General features: G+C 44.2%; 2 protein-coding genes across 10 annotated transcripts in view; one reads left to right on the forward strand and one right to left on the reverse strand.

The window, feature by feature from the left end:
- MKRN2 (makorin ring finger protein 2) lies at positions 1-24,495 on the forward strand. Its single transcript, XM_059161786.1, has 8 exons — positions 1-158; positions 10,615-10,743; positions 11,997-12,178; positions 13,322-13,626; positions 14,987-15,201; positions 17,044-17,154; positions 22,644-22,788; positions 22,968-24,495. The coding sequence occupies exons 1-8, from the start codon at positions 133-135 to the stop codon at positions 23,103-23,105; spliced, it is 1,251 nt and encodes a 416-aa protein (XP_059017769.1). The 5' UTR covers positions 1-132; the 3' UTR covers positions 23,106-24,495.
- Positions 24,390-25,565, reverse strand: part of RAF1 (Raf-1 proto-oncogene, serine/threonine kinase) — an 86,932-nt gene continuing 85,756 nt past the window's right edge. For all 9 annotated transcript variants that reach the window (XM_059161782.1, XM_059161776.1, XM_059161783.1 and 6 more), the window contains one exon: positions 24,390-25,443. In XM_059161782.1, coding sequence (XP_059017765.1) covers positions 25,300-25,443 — 144 coding nt within the window. In that variant the 3' untranslated portion in view covers positions 24,390-25,299. The remainder of the gene's footprint in view (positions 25,444-25,565) is intronic.

Here is a 25,565-nt window from a genome sequence, read left to right on the forward strand (position 1 = left end):
GCCACACGGGAGGGGCGGCGTGCGCCGGCGTGACGCGGCCGCGCGGAATGGGCAGGGCCGAGGCCGAGGCGGCGACCGTGGCGGCCAGTGCTAGAGGCGGCGGCACGACGAGGCCCCTCAAGCCCGACCACCATGAGCACCAAGCAGGTCACTTGCAGGTCGGTGCGCGGCGCCGCGGCGACCGGGAGCGCAAGGCCACTTCACTTCCCTTCTCATCCCCCCAATCCCCCGCGCCGGGCCCCGAGCGGCGGGTGCACCGCAGCCCCACCACCAGGGAAACTGAGGCAGGAGCGGGTTCTTGAGAAGTTGCTCAGCTGTTCGCGGTCCGGCTTCTCTACGCGGAGCTCGCGCTGCGGCCGGAGACCGGCACCCGGCGTGTGGGTGGCGGTGTGTTGGGGCGGAGACCCCCGGCGACGCCGGCGCGGGGGCCTTTGGGCTGGAAGAGCGTGCTGGCCTGGGCGGTGCAGGGCTCTGGGGCCTGGCGGTGGGGGTGGGGCTCTTGGAACTTCGAGTTTAGCTGGAAAAGGAGATTCAGGTAAAGGGAAGCTAAGTGGTCGTTTACAGATGGGGATACCACGCAGGAATAGGCTGTTGATCGATGATATGGGCCTCGAAGAAGCTTCGGTCCCGAAAGCGGGCTTCGTTTTCTAAGAGTTTTTAGAACTCCCATGCAATCTAAACTTGCAGAGAGTCGGCAAGTAACAATTGTGCGGAAAATAATAATGGCGGGTAACGTTTACTGGAAGTTGGTGAAGTGCTCCGCATCTTTCCAAGTGCTCTATATTCACGGTCATTACCCTTCACAGTAACGCTACTAGGCAGATAATGATGTCCATTTTACAGTGCAGGGCATTCGGACTGAAAGAGATTAAGTGATACTCTTACTGAGACACCCATTTACGTGGAGAAATACAACAGTGATGGATGGATGGTGTAGAAAATTCAAAACCGGATGCTGCACTGTGGCTGCTCCTGCGAAGCAGAAAGAGCTTGGTTGTATAACACCCTCGTTCCTTGGTGAACCTGTGGCTTACCGATACTGGGTTCCTAGTCTTACAGAACTGATGCTTGGAGAGTGCAGATTTTTATTTTAATGATTGGTTTCAGTAAAACCTGTGTGGGAAACATTGCCCCCCAAAATCAGTCGTATGGTTTGGTTATGTAATAAGCACTTTAAGTATCATATGTGTTGTTACGGTTCTTCATTAGCATGAATAATTGAGAAGGGACTATGTAAAAAGTTTTCTGTTAGTATTAGTACATATTAACTGTTCAAGTAGTTGGCTCAAAGCCCAGGTGGCTTATATGAAGCAGTTGTCAGAAATTTGCACATAGTATCTATAGAAAATAATTTTGCTTGGTTATTTGTGCTAGAAGATCTTTTGTGAAGACCTGTGTGTGTTCATTTTTATTTGTATAAAGCAAGTATGCTGAGTAATTGTATAGCATATTCTGATTACTCCTCTTAAGATGTGTCCGCAAAAGAGTACACATTTATATTTTATAATTGAATCTCAACTCTGTGTAGTATCTAGTTTTACAGACATCTTATGTTCAGAAGGACTTGAGATTTGCCCCTAACTTCACATCTAAATGCAGGAGCAAAATTTAAATCAGGATCATCTTGGCTTTTTCCTTCTGTGCTGGGAGATGGCCTAACCTGAAAACTTTTAATTCTGTTTCCCAAACAGAGGCATCCTGCAGGATAATATTGCATGTAAAGTCAAGAGTGGGTTGGAATGTTGGAGAGGGGTCACTTCCTAAGTACTAACTGGTGGGGGGGCGGTGGCTGTACTATGTGCTGGGTGCTCTTTGAGGTGCTCTACCAGCCATATCATATGTAACCTAGTAACCCTCGCTGTTCTATAGTTTGTGAAACGGAATCTCATTGCCCTGGGTTATTCAGCTTCCAAATGGCCAAGGTGTGGCATCAGAGTCTATACTTTAATTGACTGCATGGCTCCAAATAAATGTGGGAGATGCTAAAGTTTCTTCACTGCAGGAATTTTTAAAGCTTTTCATATGCACATTTGAAAGGAAAATGCATGCAGAAACATAGAAACTAAAAGAAGTTTACTTGCAAAAGGGTCTGAAGGAGTCAGATCTCACAAGGATTGCCTTACCAAATAAAAAACAGAACACTTTCTGGACGCCTGGGTGGCTCAGTTGGTTAAGCAGCTGCCTTTGGCTCAGGTCATGATCCCAGCATCCTGGGATCAAGTCCCACATTGGACTCCTTGCTCAGCAAGGAGCCTGCTTCTCCCTCTGCCTCTGCCTGCCATTCTGTGTGCCTGTGCTCGCTCTCTCCCCCCCCCTCTCTGATAAATAAATAAAAATCTTAAAAAAAAAAAAAGAACACTTTCTTAAAAATTTATTTATTAGAGAACACAAGCGTGTGAGAGCAGGGACAGGGGCTGAAGGAGAGAGAGAATCTGAAGCAAACTCTCTGCGGAGCTAAGAGCCTGCCATGGGCCTTGAACCCAGCACCCTAAGGTCATGACCGGAGCTGAAACCAAGACTCCCAAGAGGCAGACACTTAGCTGACTGAGCCACCTGGGTATCCCCAAAACAGAACACATTTAAATGAAAAAAACTGCAGTATTACCTAGAGAACGAAGTTTACTTTAATGTTTCATAATGGAAAAGCTTTTCTCACTTTCTTATTCACTAAAGTCTTAACCTCCAGACATTGGTGATTCACAGGAAATGTTCAAGATACGATTTATTTGGGGGACCAGACCTTAACAGGGTGATCAGCTGATTTTGATTTATCTGAGGGTGCAAATTGGTTTTTTGGTTTGTTTTCCTGGCTGTGGGATGTGATGTACATGCTTATTCTGAATAGCAGCAACACAAAGTGTTAGTTTTGCTTCTATTCTGATACACAGATGTTTCTCCAAGAGATGGGTATGAGATGCTAGGATTCCCAGTTTAAGGACAAAGACATTCCATATGTTTATTGCTTGAAATGGCAAGAATGGCTGCTCACACAGTTGTGCTGTCAGTCAGCCCTCCTGATTTTTGAGCATGCCACTCTAATCAGAATCTCAAGTTTGGAGTTATTTTTTGCTGATTCTTCTTGCTAACCATTTCCCTGTGTCTTCCAGTCTTTTTTCAAAGCACTGGTGCAGGCCTTTATGCCTGCTTTCTTTTCTACTGCCTCTTGTGATAGAGGTCCCTTTGTCTTATCATCACTAGGTGAAGACCTGGAATTTGTTTCCTTAGAGCACCAAGCTTAGAACTTTTAATTCTTTGGAAGTCACAAAACATAAAAGACCTTGTCAGCAATAAGTAGTAGAAGAGCTTGAGTTCTGGAGTTGGGCAGTTCTGGATTCTGATACTGGTACCACCTGTGCCACAACTTCCTCACCTGTAAAATGGACTTGGTAATGCCCAACTAGCCAGGTTGGCTAACAGATTAGATAATAACAACAAATGATCGTGTTTGTGTGGTAGGCTAAGCACTTACATGCATTGTCTCAGCCAAACCTTAGAGTAGTCTATCATTGCAGTCTAGGAAGTACAATTATTATATTATGAATGGGGAAATTTATATAACTTGCTCAAGTTCATATAGTAAGCTCTCTGATTTCAGAGTGTTGACCACTATACTATACTTCATCTCTACTTCTATTCAGGTCTGCCACTGGGCCCAGCATTAACCCCTTTCCCCCTCAACAGATCTGTTATTACATGCCGTACAGCCATAAAATTTAAGTCTGAAAATATGTAGAGAAATAGAAAAAAAAAAGACACTGAGAATGCAGATTACCCATATACTCAGATATGGTATACAGAAGCATTTTGCTAGAGATATGCTCTGTTGAAAGGCGGGTAAGAAACTGGATTGATTTTGTTTGACTCAGCCCTCAGCTGCAGTTAGATCTGCTAGTGGTTCTGTGGCTAGAAGTGAACCGAGTGTCCTTTGCAACATATAAAAGCTACACTGTCTGAAACAGTCCTTTGAAGTCACCCAGCATAAAAGACCTTTTGGAGTGTCCCCCAGAAATCTCCCTCCTCTGGGTCTCCAACTATGTACTTCCCTCTCCCAAATACCTGCCCCCACTCCCTACCCCCACCTCAATTCATGTCTCAGTCTTCTCTCTAGGAAGATACAAGGGATGGTTTCACCATTAGGAAGATTGAGCTGTTGGAAGTTCATTACAGCGTGTTAAGTGAAAGAGGCCTGGGGGCACCTGAGTGGTTCAGTGAGTTAAGCATCTGCCTTCAGCTCAGGTCATAGAACCCCGCATGCGGCTCCCTGTTCAGCAGGGTGTCTGCTTATCCCTCTGCCTCTGTCACTCCCCTCATTTGTGTGCTCTTTCTCTCTGTCAAATAAATAAATAAATTCTTGAGGAAAGAAAAAGAAAGAGGCCTGGATTACGCTTAGTATAACATAGATAGGGATAGATAGCTCTAAGCCATTGACAAAATGCCCCAAAGGACAAGCAAGATATGTTTAAGCTAGTTTTGTGTTCCTCACTGGGGAGTGACAATGATGACATATACTACAAAAATAGTACTGAGCTGGTTTCATCTCTTATATAACTCTTGTTTCATGATCCTCTTTCTTGAAGACACTGATGGTGGTCTAGAAGTTATTTTTGAAGCTGTTTAAATCTCCACTTAATCACTTACAGAAGTGAAATGCCTTACATGAAGTCACCAGCTTATAGGTGGCAAAACTAACTAGAAGCTTTAGTTGGTGGTTAAATATTTGTTTTCTTAATGAGAAAGATAGTGAGTGGGGTTTGAAAGGCAGGTTGTCTGAACAGGACTTAGGGGAGGCAGTAGAATTATAAAAAGCCACCCTTTTAAGAACATCACTAAGAATCTGTCCTTTTGCATGCTTGGTTAACAAATAGTGTTTGGTAAAAAAACCTCTGGTAGTCTCCTACCCCCACATTCCCTTCCCCGCCCCTCCTTTTTAAGGAACTCTTCTTGTTTAGTTTCCCCAAAATAAACTATTGAAGTATTTACTAGATCTTACTTTTGTGGAACTGTTCATTTAGCCACTTTGAGCCTGTTCTCTTCCAGTATTTGAGTTTACTAATTCTCTTTGTCATTCAGAGTTGGCTCTTGGTGCTGATTTTTTTCTCCTTTTATACCTTCAAAGATTGCCATATTTAAGGACGATTAAAATAATGTAGTCTTACAGCATTTCTCAGAATTATTCAACTCTTTAGGAATATAATATTATATAATATACTTTTGTGCCCAGGACTCTTAACGTCCAGAGATTGGCTAGAACAACCCACAGGACTCCATGTGTATAATTCTACTGCAGACTAAGATTTACTACTGTGATAAAGTAAGAAGTCATGGCTAGGTCATATGGGAAAAAGGCACAGGTAGCCTCTGGAGGAACCTGTGTGCAGGCTTCCTGCCTTCACTCCTTCCCATAAAAGGTTACAGAGCATACTTTCCCCCCAGCAACAAAAATGCAGCAACATGTGCCTAAAGAAGTCCATTAAAGATTCACTGCCCAGGCTGGTCACCTTCTGCTTAGCATCTACCGAAATTCCAGACTCCCAGAAGGAAAGCAGATGTCAGCATAAACCACATTGTAGAGTGTGAAGACAGTGAGCCAGTCATATCACTTCGGGAAATTTTCTAACCATGTAGTGAAACTATTTATCAGTCATGCTCCAGAGGCTAGGCAGGGACCAGCTTGTAAATAGGCTTTTCTAAGGATAGCAGGCTCAGACTTACTGTGTTAACTCTTTTCTGCACACTTTTAAAGTCAGTACTGTGGATGAAAAGATCCTTTTTGTACAGGCCTTTTTTTTTTAAGTTCCTTTTAAGTTTTCTAACAACAACAACAACAACAATAAAACCTTTTTGTATAGTTTGTCAGGTTCTGTGCCCTTTTTTTTTTTTTTTTTAAGTTAACCTACAGCCGCCTTAAAGCAAGTTACTGTATAGCCTGTGATCTAGTGGAAGACTCCCAAGGGGGCTTTGCCTGGGAAAAGCCTAGCTGATGACCTAGGAAAACCCATAGGATGACACCTCTGTCTAGTCACGTAAGTCATAGGATCCTGTTCTCATCGTTGTAGGCTCAGAAGTTTTATTCTGTTGGTGTACTTAGAGATGGCTCTGCTAGCTAAATTCAAGAGAGACCTAAAAATTAGATACCCTTTTCTCATTTTCCTGAGAGAAAAGGAAGTTTTAGGGGGCCTGGCCAATAGTTCCTCTGCTTTTTGGAAGATGAACAGGTGAGGAAAGTTGAAAGTACGTTAGTGAGTCAGGAAGGGTTGATGGTCTTCAAATCTTGTGGCCTCCAGCTAAGGCAGGCTCCCAGGCCAATCACATAGGCTGATGTGCAGCATGAATTGTCATTTGTGTTATCTGGCATTCTTTGTCTAGAAAGGGCAGTCTGGGTCTTTCAGGCCTTCCTGACTTACCTGAGAGACCTTCCTTCTGTTGCTAAGCCTATCTCCAGTTCCAGGCACACCCATGTAATTGGTTAGGTTTAGACTTTCTGTGTTCAGTCACATTTAATGATGTTCTAGCTGTGCCTTTCTGACACTGTTCCCAGGCTTTCTTCATTAGAGACCAGATATTCCTGACGTGTGTGTCTAAGAACTAGCTCTCTCCAGTCAGAGGCCTCAGACTAGGAAGCACCTTAGTTTGTGGCTGCCGCTAGTGAGTCTTCTGGGTCGAGGGAGGCAAAGTGCACAGTAGGCTGGAGAGTGAGGTCTTCCTGGGCTGGTCCACAAAGGAAGGCAGCTTATAACAGTTCAGTGCACTGAAATATGGGATGCAGTGTTTTTGACAGAGGCCACATCATGGGCAAAGGCAGAGTGACAGGGAGAAGGTCAGGGCTATCTGGGAAGACTAGAGTTGGGGACCCATCCTAGCAGTTTGACCCTCTGTATGTAAGTTATCGCCTCTCTTTGAGTCTCTTTGAGTCTCAGCATTTGAGAGTTCATTCTGCCCTTTGGTTAACATTTGTATATGTTTGAAATTTTCCATAAAATTTTTTTTTAACTAAGTTAAAACATGGGTTCACAGATGAAGCTCCTTTACAAAGCAACCTCCTGACAGGCTCTTCCCCTGCACTTTCAGCCCTCTCCAAATCTGTCTTCCACCCTGCAGCTCAAGTGGCTTTTTCTGAAAGAAGCCTGGGAAAGGGTGTGTTTAATAACCATACAAGCATGCTTCCAAAATAGTGCATGTTTGGTTCCAGGCCACTGTGATATAGCAAATTTTGCAATAAAGTGAGTCAAGTTGAACCTATTTGGTCTCCCAGCATTTATAAAAGTTATGTTTATAATGTAGTCTATTAATTGTGCAGTAGCATTATGTCTAAAACCATGCACATACCTTAATTTAAAAATTGTTTCTTGATAAATTCTAACCATCCTCTGAACCTTCAGCAAGTTGTAATCTTTTTGCTGGTGGAGGGTGTGGTCTCAGTGTTGTTGGCAGCTGACCCATCACGGTGGGGATTGCTGAAGGCTAGGGTGGCTGTGGCCGTTTGCTCAGAATAAGACAATAAAAGTTGCCACATTGATTGACTCTTCCTTTCACAAACAGTTTCTCTGTGGCATATGATGCCGTTTGATAGCTTCCTACCCACAGTAGAACTTCTTTCAAAATTGGAGTCCCTCCTCTCAAACCCTTCCACTGCTTTATCAGCTGAGTTTATGTCATATTCTAAATCTTTGTTGTCATCTCAGCAGTCTTCACAGCATCTGCAATAAGAGCAGATCTCACAAAAACACTTTCTTTGCTCATCCATAAGAAGCAACTCTTCATCCGTTCAAGTTTGATCACAAGTTCACAGCAATTCAGTCATGTCTTTGGGCTCCACTTCTGATTATAGTTCTTTTGCTGTTTTCACCATATCTGCAGTTGCTCCCTCCAGGGCAGTCCTGAACCCCTTAAAGTCCTCCATGAGAATCAGAATCAGCTTCTTCCAGACTCCTATTAATGTTGATAATCTAACTTTTTCCCACACATCACAAATGTTTTTTTTTTTTTTTTTTTAAGATTTTATTTATTTACTTGACAGATAGAGATCACAAGTAGGCAGAGAAGCAGGCAGAGAGAGAGGAGGAAGCAGGCCCCCCGCCGAGCAGAGAGCCCGATGCTCCATCCCAGGACCCCGGTATCATGACCCGAGCCGAAGGCAGAGGCTTTAACCCACTGAGCCACCCAGGTGCCCCACAAATGTTCTTAATAGAATCTAGAATGGGGAATCCTTACTGGAAGGTTCTCAATGGACTTTGCCAAGCTCCACCAGAGGAATCATTATCTATGGCAGCAGTACCTTTATGTAGTTTATTTCCTAAATAAGAAAACTTGAAAACTGAAATCACTCCCTGGTCGCTAGGCTACAGAATGAATGTTGTGGTAGCAGGCATGAAAACAACATGATTCTTGTACATCTCCACCAAAACTCTTGGGTGACCAGATGCATTGTCAGTGGGCAACAGTATTTTGTCAGGAATCTTTTTTTCTGAGCAGCAGGTCTCAACAGTGGACTTTAAAAATTCAGTAAAACACATTGTAAACAGATGTGTTGTCATTCAGGCTTTGTTCTATTTATAGAGAACAGGCAAAGTAGATTTGGCATAATTCTTAAGGGCCCTAGGATTTTCTGCATGATAAATGAGCACTGGCTTCAATTTCATGTCACCAGCTGCATTAGATCCTAACAAGAGAGTCAGTCTGCCCTTAGAAGCTCTGAAGCCAGGCACTGACTTCTCTCTAGCTCTGAGGGTCCTCGATGGCTTCTTCTTGCACTACAAGGCTGTTTCATCTGCACTGGAAATCTGTCGTTTAGGGCGGCCACCTTCATTTGTGATCTCAGCGAGATCTGGGCGACGCGTTGCAGCTTCTGCACCAACACTGGCTGCTTCACTTGCTCTTTTCTGTCACGGAGACGGCTTCTCTCCTTCACCCTCGTGAACCACCTCTGCCAGCTTCACACTTCTCTTCTGCAGCTTCCACACCTCGCTCAGCCTTCACAGAATGACAGGGAGAGGGCCTTGCACTCCGTGAGGCTCTGACTTAAGGGGATGCTGTGGCTGGTGTTACCTTCTCTCCAGACCACTACAATCTTCTCTGTATCAGCATTCAGGTTGTTACACTTTCTTAACCATTTGTGTGTTCACTGGAATAGCACTTTCAGTTTCCTTCAAGAACTTTTCCTTTGCCTTCACAACTTGGCTAACTCTTGAGTCCAAGAGGCCTAGCTTTTGGTCTGTCTCAGTTGTCAGCATGCCTTCCTCACTAAGTTGAATGATATCTGGCTTTTAAATAAAGTAAGAGGCTTGTGACTCTTCATTTCACTTGAACAGTTAGAAGTCACTATAGGATTATTAATTGGCCAAGTTTGAGTATTGTGTGTCAGGGAATAGGGAGCCACCCAAGGAGAGGGGGGAGAGATGGGGAACGGCCTGTTGTTGGAGGAGTCAGAACACATTTATTGGTTAAATTCCCCCCATTGCATATGGGCAGTGTTCATGGTACTCTAAAACAATTACAATAGCAGCATCAAAGATCACTGAGTATAGATCACCATAATAAGTATAATAATAATGAAAAAGTATAAAGTATTGTAAGAATTACCAAAATGTGACACACAGACATGATGTGAGTAAATGCTGTTGGAAAACGGCACCATGCTCGAAACAGTCTTGCCACAAATCTCCAATTTATAAAATGTAGTTATCTGCAGAGACAATAATAGGAAGAAGTATGCTTGTAAACAGTTTTCTTTGTGACAGGACTCTCAGAACCTTTCCTATGCTACTGTGTGTTGTAAATCTCTGAGAAAGAACAGACTGTGCCATTTCCTAAGTTGACTCGGCTGTGGGTCCTTTGTTATCCTTCATTTTAAGATTCAGTCATCAGTATTTCAGCTGACACCAGGGTAACTTGGAGCACAATTAAATGATACTCCGGCCTCGTCTTCTGGCAGGCTTGTTTGTGCTCCCTCACAGTGCCTCCCTTCTGTGCATTTTTCTTGCTCTCTTCTCTCTCCCCTGTCCTATGGGCACCTCCACCACTTTGCAGACTGTGCTTGGGCCTGACCTCTGGCCTGACCTCTCTCAGTTCAGTTCCTGGTATGTGTCTCCTCAACACTCTGCATGCTTTATGATAAGGCACAGGTCACTGTTGTAACTGTCAGCTTAATTATTGTGCTTTACGACCCAGTAGATAGTGTAATTTTCATTTTATAGATCAAGACAGTGAGGCATGGGGAAATTTATTTTGTGACTTGCTCTTATACGGCAGGGCTGGGTATTGGGTCCAGGTCTCTGATTCCTTTATAACCATACCCTTTAAGTTCCATGAGAACAGAGAGAACAGTTTTTCAGAGTATTTGAATCTCACATTTACATATGTAACATCTCAAATCAAGAGGGTATATCTTAAATGTATGGGGTTTTTCTTCCAGAAAACGGTCATTAAATAAGTTGTGATGATTCAAAAATCATTGTGTCTTAGAATCAAGTAAATATATCTCTCTCCAGTGCCTAATAGAGCCTTGATACATACTACATGTATAATAAGCATTTGTATGCTAGATTCAAGAAATATGGTGGTTTTATAAAGCAAAGTGTGCCTCTGAAAGTTCTATGCCCTTGCTTATCTCTTCAGATATTTTATGCATGGTGTGTGTCGGGAAGGAAACCAGTGCTTGTTCTCACATGACTTGGCGAACAGCAAGCCATCCACCATCTGCAAATACTATCAGAAGGGCTACTGCGCCTATGGGACGCGTTGCAGGTAAGAGCCGCACAGCTGCTCCCAGCTGTTCTATCAGCTTAAATACTGTCAGGAACTTGGATCCTTCATTTGGAGCATGGGTGTTGATGAGGGAAAATTTTTTCTTTTTAAGATTTATTTATTTTAGAGAGCTTAGGGGGTAAGGGGCAGAGAGGGAGGGAGAAAGAGATTTCCAAACTGGCTCCATGCCCCCTGCAGGCCCTGTGGCAGGGCTCAGTCTCCTGACCCTCAGATCATGACATCAGCTAAAATCAAGAGTCAGATGCCTAATTGAGCCACCCAGGAGCCCTGATGAGAGGAGAATTCTAATTTGAAAGTAATTTAACAATAAAAAGTACAGAAGGTCATTTTGAAATCTGTTTCATTTTAATGAAAGTAATTTTAATTTTTCAAAATACTTTTCAGGCCTTATTCTTATGAGTCTCTTACAAAATTTTACTCACTGTGTGTGTGTGTATCTTTTCTCCTCACTTAACATGTCGCAAGCTTTTCTCTAAGCTGCTACTTTATTTCCTAACTGTAATTTTATGTTTCATAATGTTAGCATACCATTATTTTATTAGCTGTTCTTCTCTTAGATAGTTAATTGGTTTCCAGTTTTTGTTTTGTTTTGTTTTTTTGCTATGAATAACCTTGCAGTGAACATTTCTATGCATATAGAGTCTGCCTTTTCCCTCACTCACATCTATAGGCAAGTTTTATAGATTCTAAACAGGAAAACATTCCAAAAACCTGTTCAAGTGCTTTTATAGTGAAGGACTGGTATGTTCTTTCTTGTACCAAGTGGAGGCTATAGAAGTCGCCCACCCACCCCAAAGCTCCCACCCACCTACCCCCAGCCAGTACATGTCCCAGAGAGACCTCAGTCCAGGAAAGGCCGTCTCAAGCTCTTAACACTGGCCGTCATTAACTTTTGGGGCACTCCTGCCAGAAGAACATGACTTGGGTGTCAGGAGACTTCACTTCAACATCTGACTGGAATTTTCAGGATTTCTGTGTGTGACCTGGGGTATTTTGTCCTCCCAAGGACACTTAAGTGTGGTGATAGACAGCAGTGTACCTACTACTCACTCTAAATTACCAGGCATTTCTTACTAATTGATAAGCCTTTTATCATTTAAAATATGGGAAAAGATCATCTCATTTTCCACCTCCACAAGTGGAACAGAGGAAAAGATGGTTCACGTCTCGGGAGTGTGGGAGACTCGTGCAGGTAGTGTGTCCCTAATGCATTTGCTATGTGTTTTGTTTAGATACGATCACACGAGGCCTTCTGCTGCAGCTGGTGGTGCCGTGGGCACCACGCCCCATGGCGTGCCCTCCCCGGGTTTCCACGGTGCTCACCCTGCTTCTGACCTTGCTGCATCTATTGTGAAAACGAACTTACATGAGCCTGGGAAACGGGAAAAGAGAACACTGGTACTTAGAGACCGAAGTGAGTGAGCAGAGTCATTTTGTTGTTTCTTTAGGAAAAGCAGTCCTGTTTGTTCGTGATGTACCTTTCTGGCCCTCTCTTGTCAGGGCTCCTGACCTAGTCCCCTTGCCCGCTGTTCAAGTATAGACACCAGACCTGTCCTGAGAAGAGCTTCCTTTGGCTACAGAGCATTCAGGTGATGTGTTCTGCCTGCATTCTGGGCACACTGCCAAGTCTGGCCTGACAAGACATAAAAAGGGTCCTTTTGTCAGTGTGTAATTGCTGTCTCCATGGGGTGGTTCCCCAGTTCTGAGAAGCACCAGGCCACTCGTCTCAAAGCTACATAATTTGATAAGGAGCGTGTTTCACTGTTTTACTTCTAGGTCAGCTCCTAGTCTTAGTTACTGTGCTCAGCCAGTGTGGTGTCTTCATTTGCAGTTTTGGTAATAGAGCAGCATTTTGGGGTTTGGGGAGGAAGTAGACTACAGATCATAAAGCTTATTTTTATTGGCTGGTCCTCAGCAAGTAAAGGGATTTCTGGTTCTTGGAATTGTGTGGCATAAGCTAGGTAGATTCCATCCTAAGCAAACAATCGTGCTAGTCAAATGTCCTCTCTTAAGAGGCCAGAAGTGAATACGGTGGGAAGGAGGCCTAGAGGGGTTTGACACTGGTCTCAGGATCCAAAGACTCACTAGATTTTCATTCTAGTTTACTCTATGATAGGTGTCTTTACAAATATAAAGGAAAGCACTGTATTTTATTGACTTCATTCTAAATTCCCATAGACTTAATTTTGGTGTTTAAAAAAATTATCATTATTATCATTTTTTAAGTGTTAACTGGTCAATGGGTTGACATTTCCATATTTGTCATTTTTAACAGCAGCTTTCCTGTTCTTTTGAATATCATGTCTGTTTTGTGAATTTCCTGTGTTGCCAATTATGTTCTTTCCATTTAAAAAAAAATCATGATTATAGTAATGTCACTGTGAACATTTTATACTATTCTTTCTGGTTTTCCTTCTTGCCCTGTTTTTTTCTGTGTGATCCAAACAGTGAAATTCCCAAGGTCAGAATTACTTAATCTGTTAGGTTTTTACTAACTGCTTACCACAAGGTTTGGGCCAGATTTCATTTATGTGCATGCTGTGTGTTTTGTATTAAGATCTCTCTGGCATGGCTGAAGAAAAGACTTGCCCAAGTATGGTGAGTACTCCAGGAGGCTGCAGTGATCCCCAGAATAGCCCAGAGATGAAGCCGCATTCCTACCTTGATGCGATCAGGAGTGGCCTTGATGACCTAGAAGCCAGCAGCTCCTACAGCAGTGAGCAGCAGCTGTGTCCCTACGCAGCGGCGGGGGAGTGCCGATTTGGGGATGCTTGTGTCTACTTGCATGGAGAATTGTGTGAAATCTGTAGGTTACGAGTCCTGCATCCCTTTGACCCAGAGCAAAGGAAAGCTCATGAGAAGGTAAAACTGCAAGCATTTGCTTGAACTTATTTTAAGAAACTTAAAATGTGCTAAATGACAAAATTATTGGTATTCCTGTAATCATCTGTCAATAATGCCCTCAATATGTACGTGGCATGTTTATAATCCTGTTTCCAAGTCCTTTTTCCTGTTGTCATTTTGACAGTTTTTGATTATTTAGAATAAAGAAAAAGGGAAGAGGTATTGCAAAGTTCAGAGGACAAATCTAACTCAGGAGTGTGGTGTGTGTGTGTGCGTGTTTGTGTATGAGAGAAAAACACACACATCCTCCGTATCCTTACATATCTATAGGTTTACATATCCTTGTGGCTGGGGTCCAGACACGCCAAGTTCTAGAGAATTTGAGGAGCCAAGTGTTAGAAGGGACCTTTCAGGTCATTAGGTCCCCAGTGTTCATGGAGGTGTCGCCTCACTCTAGGCTCTGTGTGCTTGGCACACAGGTGGGTAAGAGAGACAGGAGTCCACAGCCTCAGTGTTAGAGCTCATGATGACGAGCTGGCCATGGTGCATAGAGGCCCCATTGTCTTCCATGGGCATATTCAGGGGAGTGCAGAAGAAGAACTTTCCTCTGCACCCAGGTGTGTTGAGGGCTTTGTGCTGTACATGTGCTTGGTCTCCCATCTGTGTCCACCAAGAGCTCCCAAGGCAGAGTCTGGGTCTTCGTGCTCTTGGCATTGACTCTCATGCCTGATACATGGTGCTTCACCTGGGAGTATTCAGCACCTGCTTCCTGAATGAATACCTTTATTAAATAACCTGTTCTCTTGAGAAGTGGTGCTGCTTACCTCTGAGTCTGGACGACCAGCCTGATGTTTCAAGTTAAGGATTGTTCAGCATTTCTTTTTTTTCTTTCTTTCTTTCTTTTTTTTTTTTTTTTTTTTAAGATTTATTTATTTATTTATTTATTTATTGGACAGACAGAGATCACAAGTAGAGAGAGAGGAGGAAAGCAGGCTCCCCACAGAGCAGAGAGCCAGATGTGGGGCTCGATCCCAGGACCCCGGGATCATGACCTGAGCTGAAGGCAGAGGCTTTAACCCACTGAGCCACCCAGGCACCCCTGTTCAGCATTTCGGATATTGGTATAGTTCAGAGTGGGTTAACGGTGCCCAGAAGAGCCAGGAGACCGGATTCCCAGACTCTGGGAACTCTGTGATTCCACGCAGGGCCTCGACTCTTTTGGGACCTCCAAAGTCTCGGTTCTAAACTGGAGGTGACCATACCATGCTAGGAAAGCTGGGCAGGTGATGGTGTGAAGTCTTTTTTGTGGTCTGAGAGAACTTTGTGTCCAACAGCCCAGAACCTAACAGTGTGGCCCTCCTTTCTCTCCATACTTGAGATCTGCATGTCGACTTTCGAACATGAGATGGAAAAGGCCTTTGCCTTCCAAGCAAGTCAGGACAAAGTGTGCAGTATCTGCATGGAAGTGGTCCTCGAGAAGGCATCTGCTTCTGAGAGGAGATTTGGGATTCTCTCCAACTGCAATCACACATACTGCTTGTCCTGCATCCGGCAGTGGAGATGTGCCAAGCAGTTTGAGAACCCAATTATTAAGTAAGTGCAGCTAAGGGTCTCTGCTGTGGAAGCTGGGGAGGGTGTTTGACTGGGGGCCTTCTTCTGTCTATTCTTAATCCCCCACACTGTCCTTTAGTGTGAAGATTCAACTGGCAAGTCCAAGCCTGTGATTGCAGGAGCCTGGGCACATCTAGTAGCCTTCTTGAGCCCAGGTGCTTTTCCTTTTAAAAATAGGTAACAACTCCTGCTGACCATCAGCGTGTTTGGGGACACTCAGCGGGGGTCATCTGTAGGAGAAGGTGTTCATAGCACTGGCCTTTTGGACTCCAGCACTAACAGTTACTGGTGGTTTGCCTTTAGGCTGATTTCCACCTTTGATTTTACTTTTTTTTTTATCTGTAAGATAGGGTTGTTTGAGGATTAAATGGAATAGTACATGTAACACATCTCACGTAAGGTATGATACACAGTATGTGCTCCATGGAGCCAACACAGGATTCTGAAATTCTGCAGAGGGCCAGGGGAAGAGCTTACTCATACTGAAAAGTGAATGTGTGCCGTGTACTGTTAGAAACTCTTCACACATAGTAGCTCATAGTTCTCAGACCCAGTGATCATTCTCATTTATAGAGAACAAAACTGGGGTAGAGTGAAGTCAAGTAATGTGCCTGAAATCCCATGTGTTTGGACAAATAGCTGCTTTACTGAGATAAAAGTGGTTACTAGTCATTCCGCAGTTGTGGCCACCATCACTTCAGTCTAATTATAGAACATTTTCATCATGCCAAAAAGGAACCTCTGTGTGCATTCACTGCCCATTTCCTCCCTGCTCCTCCCTGCTCCTCCCAACCACCAGCAGCCACTCCTCTGCTTTCTGGCCTCCGGCTTTGCCTGTCCTGGGCATTGGTTGTAGATGGAGTCCCACGACATGCAGCCTTTCTGGGTCTGCCTGCTTTCCCCCCGCAGACCGCCCTCAGCGCTCACCCGTCCACACGTGCCTGGACTCCATGCCTGCGCGCCGGGCTGAGAGCCTGCCCTATGCAGATGTCCACAGTTCGTGCAGCACCTCAGCTGACAGGCATTTGGATTGTTTCCTTCTTTAGGTTATTAGGAATAATGCTGCTGTGAATACTCAAGGACAAGCTGTCATGTGGCCAGTGTTTCTTTCTTTTGGGTAGAGGGCTAGGACTGGGTTGCTGAGCCTTACGGTAACTGTTCAGCATTTTGAGGAACTGCCAGGCTGTTTTCCACAGTGGCCACTCCAGCAGCATAGGAGGGGTCCAGTTGCTCCCCAACCTCATCAACTCTGGTTATTGTCTGTATTTCTCATTGTAGCCATCCTGATAGGTGTGAGGTGGTATCTTATGGTTTTGATTTGTATTTCTCTGATAACGAATGATCTTGAGCATCTTTTTCTATGCTTTTTGGCCATTTTGCAGAAATGCCCACTCGAATCTTTTGCCCATTTTAAAATTGGATTTTTTGTTTGCTTCAAAGATTTTATTTTTGAGTAATCTCTACACCCAGTGGGGGCTTGAACTCACAACCCTGAGATCGGGAGTTCTGTGCTCCCCTGACTGAGCCTACCAAGCACCCCAAATTGAGTTGTCTTCTTATTGTTGAGAAGAACATGTTTTTAACAGTAAGTAAGGTTCTACACCTGAAACTAATATTACACTATATTTTAACTGGAATTTAAATCAAAACTTAAGAAAGCAGTAAAGAAGGTTCTGAGAGGATTGTGATTTCACCTTGTGGAATTGGAATTTTTGGTTGGAAAACAGTTGGAGTGCTCATGCATTTGAGCAAGGGGTTTGGTGGTGCGTGTGCACTAGATTTATAGCTTCCTCTCTCCCATACTAACCCTGATTCTCATTTCAGGTCTTGTCCAGAATGCCGTGTGATATCAGAGTTTGTAATTCCAAGTGTGTACTGGGTAGAAGATCAGAATAAAAAGAATGAGTTGATTGAAGCTTTCAAACAGGGAATGGGGTAAGTACTTTGAGCTCAGATAGGATTCTGGTGCCTGCCTGACAAATGCTTGTATTTACATACCTTCCAACCCCACAAGATAATGTAATTTTTAAAATTTCAGCTTTGAGGTATAATTAACAAATAAAATTGTAAGATATTTGAAGGGTCATTATGGTGATTTGATCTACATTGTGAAAGGATACTCCCATCTTGTTGATTTTTGTGTGTGTGTGTGTGAGAACCTCCAGGTTCTACTCTTAGCAAATTTCAGTTTTATAAACAGTGTTATCAACTGTAATCATCATGTTTCATCATGTGTTCATCTATGTATTCGTCATAGAGCTGAAGGTTGGGACCCTTTTATCAACTTTTCCTTATTTATCCTACCCCTTAGCCTCTGGCAACCCCTTTTTTACTATGTAAGTTTGCCTGTTTGTGTTTGGTTCAGACACCAGCAAGTGATCTCCGGCAGCATTTGTTTTTCCTCTGTCTGGCTTATGTCACTTAGCATAATGTCCTCGAGGTCTGCCCATGTTGTCACAAATGGCAGAATTTCCTTTTCTGTCCTAGCTGAATAATATTCCATTTCATGTATGTGCCACATCTTCATCCATTCATCTCTTGACAGACACATGGGTCATTTTGTGTCTTGGTCTTGGCTATTATGACTAATGTTATAGCAAACATGGAAGTGTAGATAATTCTTTTAACACATGTGAGTTACTATCTCATTGTGGTGGTGATTTGCATTTCCCTGATGATTAGTGATGCCGAGTGCCTTTTCCTGTGTCTGTTGGACATTTAGATGTCTTCTTTGGGAAAATGTCTGTTCAGTTCCTCTGCCCATTTTTAAATGGAATGTGGTGGTTGTTTTTGCTCTTGTGTAAATTCTTTATGTATTTTGGATATTACCCCCTTATCCGGATAGATGACTTGCAAATATTTACTCCCATTTAGTAGGTTGCCTTTTCATTTTGTTTGACTTCCTTTGCTCTACAAAAACTTTTTAGTTTGGTGTGGTCCCACTTTTTAATTTTTGCTTTTGTTGCCTTTGTTTTTGGTGGCAAATCCATAAAGAACATTGCCAAGACCAATGTCCAGGAGCTTATTACCCTCTGTGTTTTTATGTTTTCAGGGCTTACGTTCAGGCCTTCCAATTTTGAGCTGATTTTTGTGTATGGTGTAAGATAGTGGTCCAGGTTCCCCAAAATCCTTTATTGGAGAGATTGTCTTTTTCCCGTTGAATATCCCTGGCTCCTTTGTTGTAAATTGACCACATCTGCATGGGCCCATTTCCGGGCCCTCTGTTCTGTCCCACTGATCTATTTGTCTGTTTTTCTGCTAGTACTGTGCTGTTTTTCTGTTTGGGTTACTGTAGCTTTGTAGTACAGCTTGAAATCAGGAAATGTGCTGTCTCCAGCTTTGTTACTCTTTCTGAGGATTACTTCGGCAATACACTGAGATCTTTTATATAAAAGTTTTTATACAATTTTGGAGTTGTTTGTCCTTTGTCTTTGAAACATGCCATTGGGATTTTGATAGGATTGCTTTCAGTCTGCAGATTGTTACGCCTTTCATTTTTTTCAGCATACAAGTCTGTTTCATCTTCTCTGCTAAATTTATTCCTAGGTATTTTATTCTTTTTTGATGCAATTGTGAGTGGGGTTGGTTTTTTTCTTAATTTCTCTTTCTGGTAGTTCATTGTTAGTCAATTTTGTATCCTGCAACTTCACTGTTACAAGATATGGATATAGTATGTACATACACTAGAACCTAGCAAGGTAAATACTATGATTTTTTTTTTTTTTTAAGAGAAAAAAAAAAAGGTGGTTTCTATTTACTCAGATACCATTTCCAGTGTTCTTTGACTTGGTGTATAATTCCTTCCAGTTGGTATAATTTACCTTCAGCCTCAAGAACTGCCTTTATTTAACATTTATTGAATCTGCTGATGATGAATTCTTTTCTTTTTAGCAGAAACAGCTTCTCATTCTTAAAGGATATTTTCACTGGATATCCTGGTCTGACCAGTCCTCTTTACATCTTTGTCTCCTTTTTCAGTGAATACAATTTGGGGTTAATAGTTCGTTTCTTCATTTTCTTTTAGTATTTTGCAAATGTTGTTCCACTGTTTTCTGGCCTCTAGTTTCTGAGAAGTCAGTGATAATTTAGATTGTAGTATGTAGTTTTTCTGGGGTTTCTTTCAAGATTGTCTGTCTTCATTTCCAGCAGCTTGCTATTTTGCCTGGGAGTGGTTTTCTCAGAATCTGTAAGGTTTTGTCATTCACCAAATTTAGGGAAATTTTGGCCATCAGATTTTTTTCCTGCCCTTTTTCTTCTTCTGGGACTCTTAATAACATGTAATAGACTGATACTGCTGCACAGAATTTGGGGTCTGTTCATGTCTTTCCAGTTTCTTTCCCCTCGCTGTTAATCTTTTCCAGTGGTTGCTGCTTTGAACGCCTTGTCATCTTGAAATTGGTTTCTAGGTCTCATTTTCCTGATTCTTTGTATATTGAATCATTTTGGATTATAGCCTGCCAGTGTTATCTTGTCAAGATTCTTGATTCTCTTAAGTGAGGCAATATAGTGTTGATGTTCTTACATGCAGGTAAAGTGTTTAAATTCCAGCTTTGGGGCAGCAGTTCTCATCTGTTTGGTTTTCTTGTCCTCAGCTAAGTGGCTGTGAGCTTCTGCTGCACTGATGTCTGGGCCAAATCTTTGGACAGAATTAATACATTGTATTTGGAATCCTCCTTCTGGTGCCCTTCTGTGTGCGGGACTGCTTCCCCACTTTCCAGTGGGTGCTCTGTTCAGGCCAGGGAGACTGTGGATTTGCCCCTGGAGTTTTAGACACCTAACTTTGGCTTGCTCTAGGCCGAAAGCTGTTTTTTCTGAGAAAGATAACTTTCTTCTTGTCATTCTGTTCTTTTCAGTGTCTGATTTCTTGGAATCCTCCTGCTGTTCATGTTCCAGTGCCTTTGGGTCTTTTAAAAATTGGTATTGCTAGTTAACTGCCCGAGGGTTGGCTCTGGGAGAAGTGTGCTTCCCTGTACTAAAGGGCACTGCATGTCCCCCCCCTTTTTTTTTTAATTTTTTTTTTATTTTTTCAGCATAACAGTATTATTTTTGCACCACACCCAGTGCTCCATGCAATCCGTGCCCTCTCCAATATCCACCACCTGGATCCCCCAACCTCCTACCCCCCACCCCTTCAAAAACCTCAGATTGTTTTTCAGAGTCCATAGTCTCTCATGATTCACCTCCCCTTCCAATTTCCCTCAACTCCCTTTTTTAAAGTTTCCTTCAGACTGCCTATCCGTTATTTAAGTTCCCCCTCACACGTGGTGGCACATGTCCATCCACCAGAGGGCAGGAGTGGCAAGGCAGAGAGGCCAGCCTGCAGGAAGCAGCTATGCTGGAGTGACCTGGAAATTCTCGTGTTCTTTCTGTTTGGGTCTTTTCTGGCCTTAGTTTTCTTTGATGATGGTGTTTTTATGCATTTCACACATATTTACTGTGCACCTACTATGGGCTAGGCTTCTTCAAGCTAAGCACCAGTGGGGGACAAAGAGTACAGATTAGTAAGATAATTTCAAGGGAAATCACAAAAGGGCAATTATGATACGTGTTTTCTGGTGACAAATTCTTCACAAGAGGCCCAAGCCGCATGTCCCAACAGAGAAAGCACTTGGAGCCACCTGAGAGCATCAGGAAAAGCGGCATGGGGACTCAGAGCCATGAAACGTAAACAGCTATCACGTGTGTTGAGGGCGAGGGGGAACCGAATGGCATGGGTGCAGAATGGTAACACATGTTGTGTGGGGGGAGCAGGAGGAGTGGAAGGATGTGGTAGGACCTGTGGGATAGATTGCATTGAAATCTAAGGGGGCAGAACAAGTGACTGTTCGGCATGCTCCTCAGTTGTAGTGTGAAGAGGCTGGAAGCTGGTGGAAAGGAGGCCAGTTAAGAAATGACTATGGCAGGCGGGTAGCAGAGGACAGTACCCACATGGCTTCAGCAGTGTAGGGACAGAAGGGATGGGGTGACTGGGGAGGTGCTCTGTAAGCAGGACTAACAGTCGGATGGGGGAGCTGAGAACAAGGCGGCAGTCTGCGTGCACTGGAAGCTTTTGTCCTTGGTGACCAGGTAAGGCTGGGGAAGGAAAAGCACGGTTATTTGGGGGCAGGAATAGAGAATGATTTCTGGAACCTGTTGAGTTTATTAAAACCAGGGTCCAGCAGCAGTCTGGTGAGAACTTGCTGCTTGAGCAGTTATCGGAAGGTTTACTCAGAGCCTTGGGGGTGGATGCACACAGCTCTGTTCAGATCCACTCCCCAGCTGGCACCAGGGTCAGACCTGGGAGGAGCAGGCGCCATCCGGACGAGCGCAGTACTCCTTGGACAGTTGTCAAGGGAACTTTCTTGGTGCTGCTCTGAGGTCTCAGCCACCCTCATCACCGATCTCTGCCATCCTCCTTTTTTTTTTTTTTTTTTTTTAAAGATTTTATCTGTTTAACAGAGATCACAAGTAGGCAGAGAGAGCAAGGGAAGCAGGCTCCCTGCTGAGCAGAGAGCCCGATTCGGGGCTCAATCCCAGGACCTTGGAATCATGACCTGAGCCGAAGGCAGAGGCTTTAACCCACTGAGCCACCCAAGTGCCACTCTGCCATCCTCTTGTCTGAGAAGACAGAAAAACACTGGCATCAAGGAGTCCCCCTTCCTTCTCATGTCACTGTCACATACCCCAGCTGCTATGGCTTTCTCTGTGCAACTTCCCTTCCTCAGCAGTCCCAGATGCCCCCTTGCCTTCTTGGGCATCTCTACCTCTTCTTCACCTTGGGACCATTTACAATTGTCTAAGTCAAATTTCATTTAAGTAAAAAGGAATAGGAAATTTCTGGTTGGTGGTTTTTTCCTCTGGAGCCTGAAGATATGCCTAAAGAACACAGCAAAAAGTTAAATTTTTACTGTGTGTATTATATTTTATCCATTTAAAAACAATGCTCTGAGAAGGGGTCCATGGTTAAGAAGCCTGCTCTAGATCTAGAGGGTGGAGACCAAGGAAAATTGGAATGAGACCTGGGACTTTGGACAGGGGCTAATGTTCACTGCTTTTTCGTGCCTCCTCCGTCAAGGCTTCCTCTTCCTTGACATCATTGCTGGCCAGGAGGAAGGGAAATTTCCCTGGGTGGGGTTCCTAGTGGGACTTTTAGCTGAGGCAAATAGCCCAGCTTCAGAACTTTGGAGCCCAGACAGCTGGCCCAGAGGAGCTGTCAGGCCTGTGCTCCCCTGGAGTCCCCTGTGCAGGTTCAGTTTTGTGTGAGGCTGCCATGTCACCATGACAGTATGATCCCCTTGGAAGTCAGCATCCTAACCTCACTGAGCCTCATCTTCCCTACGTAGAAAGTAAGGCTCATCTAGTTCTGGCAGGGATGGAGGAAGGCCTTGGTTCTTCCGGGCCCCAGGTTCTCCAACATCCTCTGACTTTTTCTTTCTACTTTTCAGGAAAAAAGCTTGTAAATACTTTGAGCAAGGCAAGGGGACCTGCCCATTTGGAAGCAAATGCCTTTACCGCCACGCTTATCCTGACGGGCGGCTGGCAGAGCCTGAGAAACCTCGGAAACAGCTCAGTTCTGAGGGCACCGTGAGGGTAAGGACTTTGCCATCTCTGTCAAGGACACTTACTGGTGGCATTTCCAGGTACTGCTCCTGGCCCTTTCTCTGATAGCTTTGGCAGCAGGGAATGGGGTAGGTAAGCAAAAGAAAAATAAAATGGCCTTCATGTTGCCATTAATAATAACCGGGTATATTTGCTGGCTGTTTTTGCAGTTCTTTAATTCAGTGCGGCTCTGGGATTTCATTGAGAATCGAGAAAGCCGGCATGTCCCCAGCAATGAAGATGTCGACATGACAGAGCTTGGGGACCTCTTCATGCACCTGTCTGGAGTGGAATCATCAGAACCCTAAGTAGTAGACGGTTCCCCCTGCATCTTGGGTTCTGCCGGCCAAGCCTTCCCCAAGCTAGGGTGTGCAGAGCTCGTTTACTGCAACCCAAGGTGGCACGTGGCTTGGATTTGACTGGGGTTGTACTTAACCTTGGTCTCATCCCCTCTCCATTATTACAGCCATGGGAGGAGTGAAAGATATAAAATGACCCAACAAGTATACGGAATCGCTCCTTTTCTAGTTGATCTCTTGAGTTGCACCTCAGGCTCCTCAGGGGAACCAGCTAAGCAGCCAGAGTTTTGACTGATTGCTTTTAAAAGCAGCCTGGCTCCTGTCCTTGAGCTTTAGCTCCCTAGAAACAGTCACCTTGCAACTGCCCTTAAAGCAGATTTGTTTTCCTTGACAAAGGATTCTTCACCCCTGTGAGATGATTCCTCTGTAGTGGATTTCCCTAGTGTACTTAGTGTGTAGCCAAAAACCGTTTTTCAAAAAGCTCTGTATAAATCAACTTACAGTGGGCACCGCACACCTTAGCATAAAACTTGTAGTGCTCTTTGGTGTCCCCCGTCAGAGCAGGAGTTGCCCATGTGTTCAGTCAACAGAGTGTAAACCTTCTTCCCTCTAAGGGCAGGGGCTCTCGGAGCAGTGGGAAGTGTAGTGCAGCAAAGCAGAGGTATAGCCCCTCATTTCTGATTGGTGTTGGGGCCACCTGCTCCAGGGAAACACCTGCCTGTCACCTGTGGGCTTCCTTGGGGCTCTTGGGCTCATGCCCCAAGAGTCACTTTACTAGGGGTTCAGCACACACATGCTCTTGTGTGTGGCCCCTGCTCACCCATTTGATCTGTAAAGCGTGGTTTTGATTGCCAATTTTGTAAAAAGTTAACAGCACCCAACAAAGTTTCTACTTCTGACCCAGAATTGGTCCTAAAAGAACAAGTCCTCTATGCTAATTTGTGACTTTAATTGAAGGAATATAACATTGTGAATCAGAACAAACTCCCCCCAAGCCTGAATTAATCTATTTTTATAAACAGCTTATAGAGATACCAAATATTTTATAAAATGCATTAAAGAGTGGGTAGAAAAAGGTCTACTCTTACCTGAGGTTAGAGTGGACTGTTTGGAGAATTTTTATAGTAAACTCTTTAGTGAAATGTGATAGCACAAAGGCTGATGTAAATTCCTTCCCAGTAGAGGCTCTGGGCCCATTTCCTGCTGCTTGTGTTCTTGCTCCAGGAGGGATGAAAGGATGGGGGAAGAGTTCAAGCTTCGAGCTCAGTAGAAGGAAAGAACAGCCATTAAACCTACATTTAATTTATTTTATTAAAATAACATAATTGAGGAACCATCAGATAACTGTATTTTGTCAGGCGCAATAAAAACAAAATTAAAACCCCAATCATCAAGAAAACCTGTACTCCTGGCTTCCTTGCATCCACATGATGTGACTGAAGAGAAAGGCTGGCCCGGTGGCCCCGCCCCACAGGGGCAACTTCTGGAAGACAGATTCAGCATGATGGAAGATTGCTCCCTGTGAAAGGGCGAAGACTGGGAGGGGTGGGCCAAGCACCTCTTCTGGAAAACCGTCCCAAGAGATCTCCAAGGAAAGAAGTGTCTGCAAAGTCAAGGTCCATAGTACCAGTGCTCCTTCAGGCAGCCATGGTCTCTCAACAGTCCTGGGCTGTTTGGTGTGTTACGTGCAAAACTACTGTTTGACGCCACACCACCCTCTGAAGAATAGTCCTTCCCATGATAAGCATTCCTCCTAGGAGCTGATATCCACAATCCACATGTCCACATCAGGGCTGGTTTGTCTGCTACCTTCATTTCCCCTCTGAGTGCTTTTTTTTTTTTTTTTTGCCCTAAAAAAAAAAAATATTCAGCCAACAGCTGGGGCCCCAGATCACATACTGCCAAATCTGGCAGCTGTGGGTGCATCTGGAGAGGGCTCTGGAGAAGGCTCTCGGCTCAAGAGCATAGGGGATGCAGGGAGGGAGCAGGACAAACCAGCATTTCGAATGGCTTCCTTCTCCCAGGGCCAGAAAGGGTAGAAAAGAAGGCAACATGAAGTTAAGGCCCTGTGAGTAGTCTAGAAGGTCCTTAGCAGCAGCTTCTCTGAAAATGAGCCCTCTGCCTCCATCAAAAGGGAGCAGAAAGGTGGTGCCTGCTGACTTCCCTTACTCTCCCGATGGCCTGAGTGCAGGTGCAAAGTCAGCTAGAAGACAGGCAGTCTAGGGGACGTAGTCAGTGTGCAGGCGTTGATATCCTCAGTGTGGGCCGCCCGGTGCAGGGATGGCTCAGAAGCGCTCCGGTTGATTTTCGGCAGAGAATGTTGGAGCAGCTCAATGGAAGACAGGATCTGAAACGGGGCGGTGTCATTAGGTGGCCTTGGTGTCGCTGCGGGAGCAGCAGCTTTTCCGGGAAAAGCCCAAATGCAGGCCCTTCTGACCCCAGTTGTGGCACCGGGTGGAGAACATGAGC

The sequence above is a fragment of the Mustela lutreola genome, chromosome 2 (assembly GCF_030435805.1).
Source record: "Mustela lutreola isolate mMusLut2 chromosome 2, mMusLut2.pri, whole genome shotgun sequence".
NCBI lineage: Eukaryota > Metazoa > Chordata > Mammalia > Carnivora > Mustelidae > Mustela > Mustela lutreola.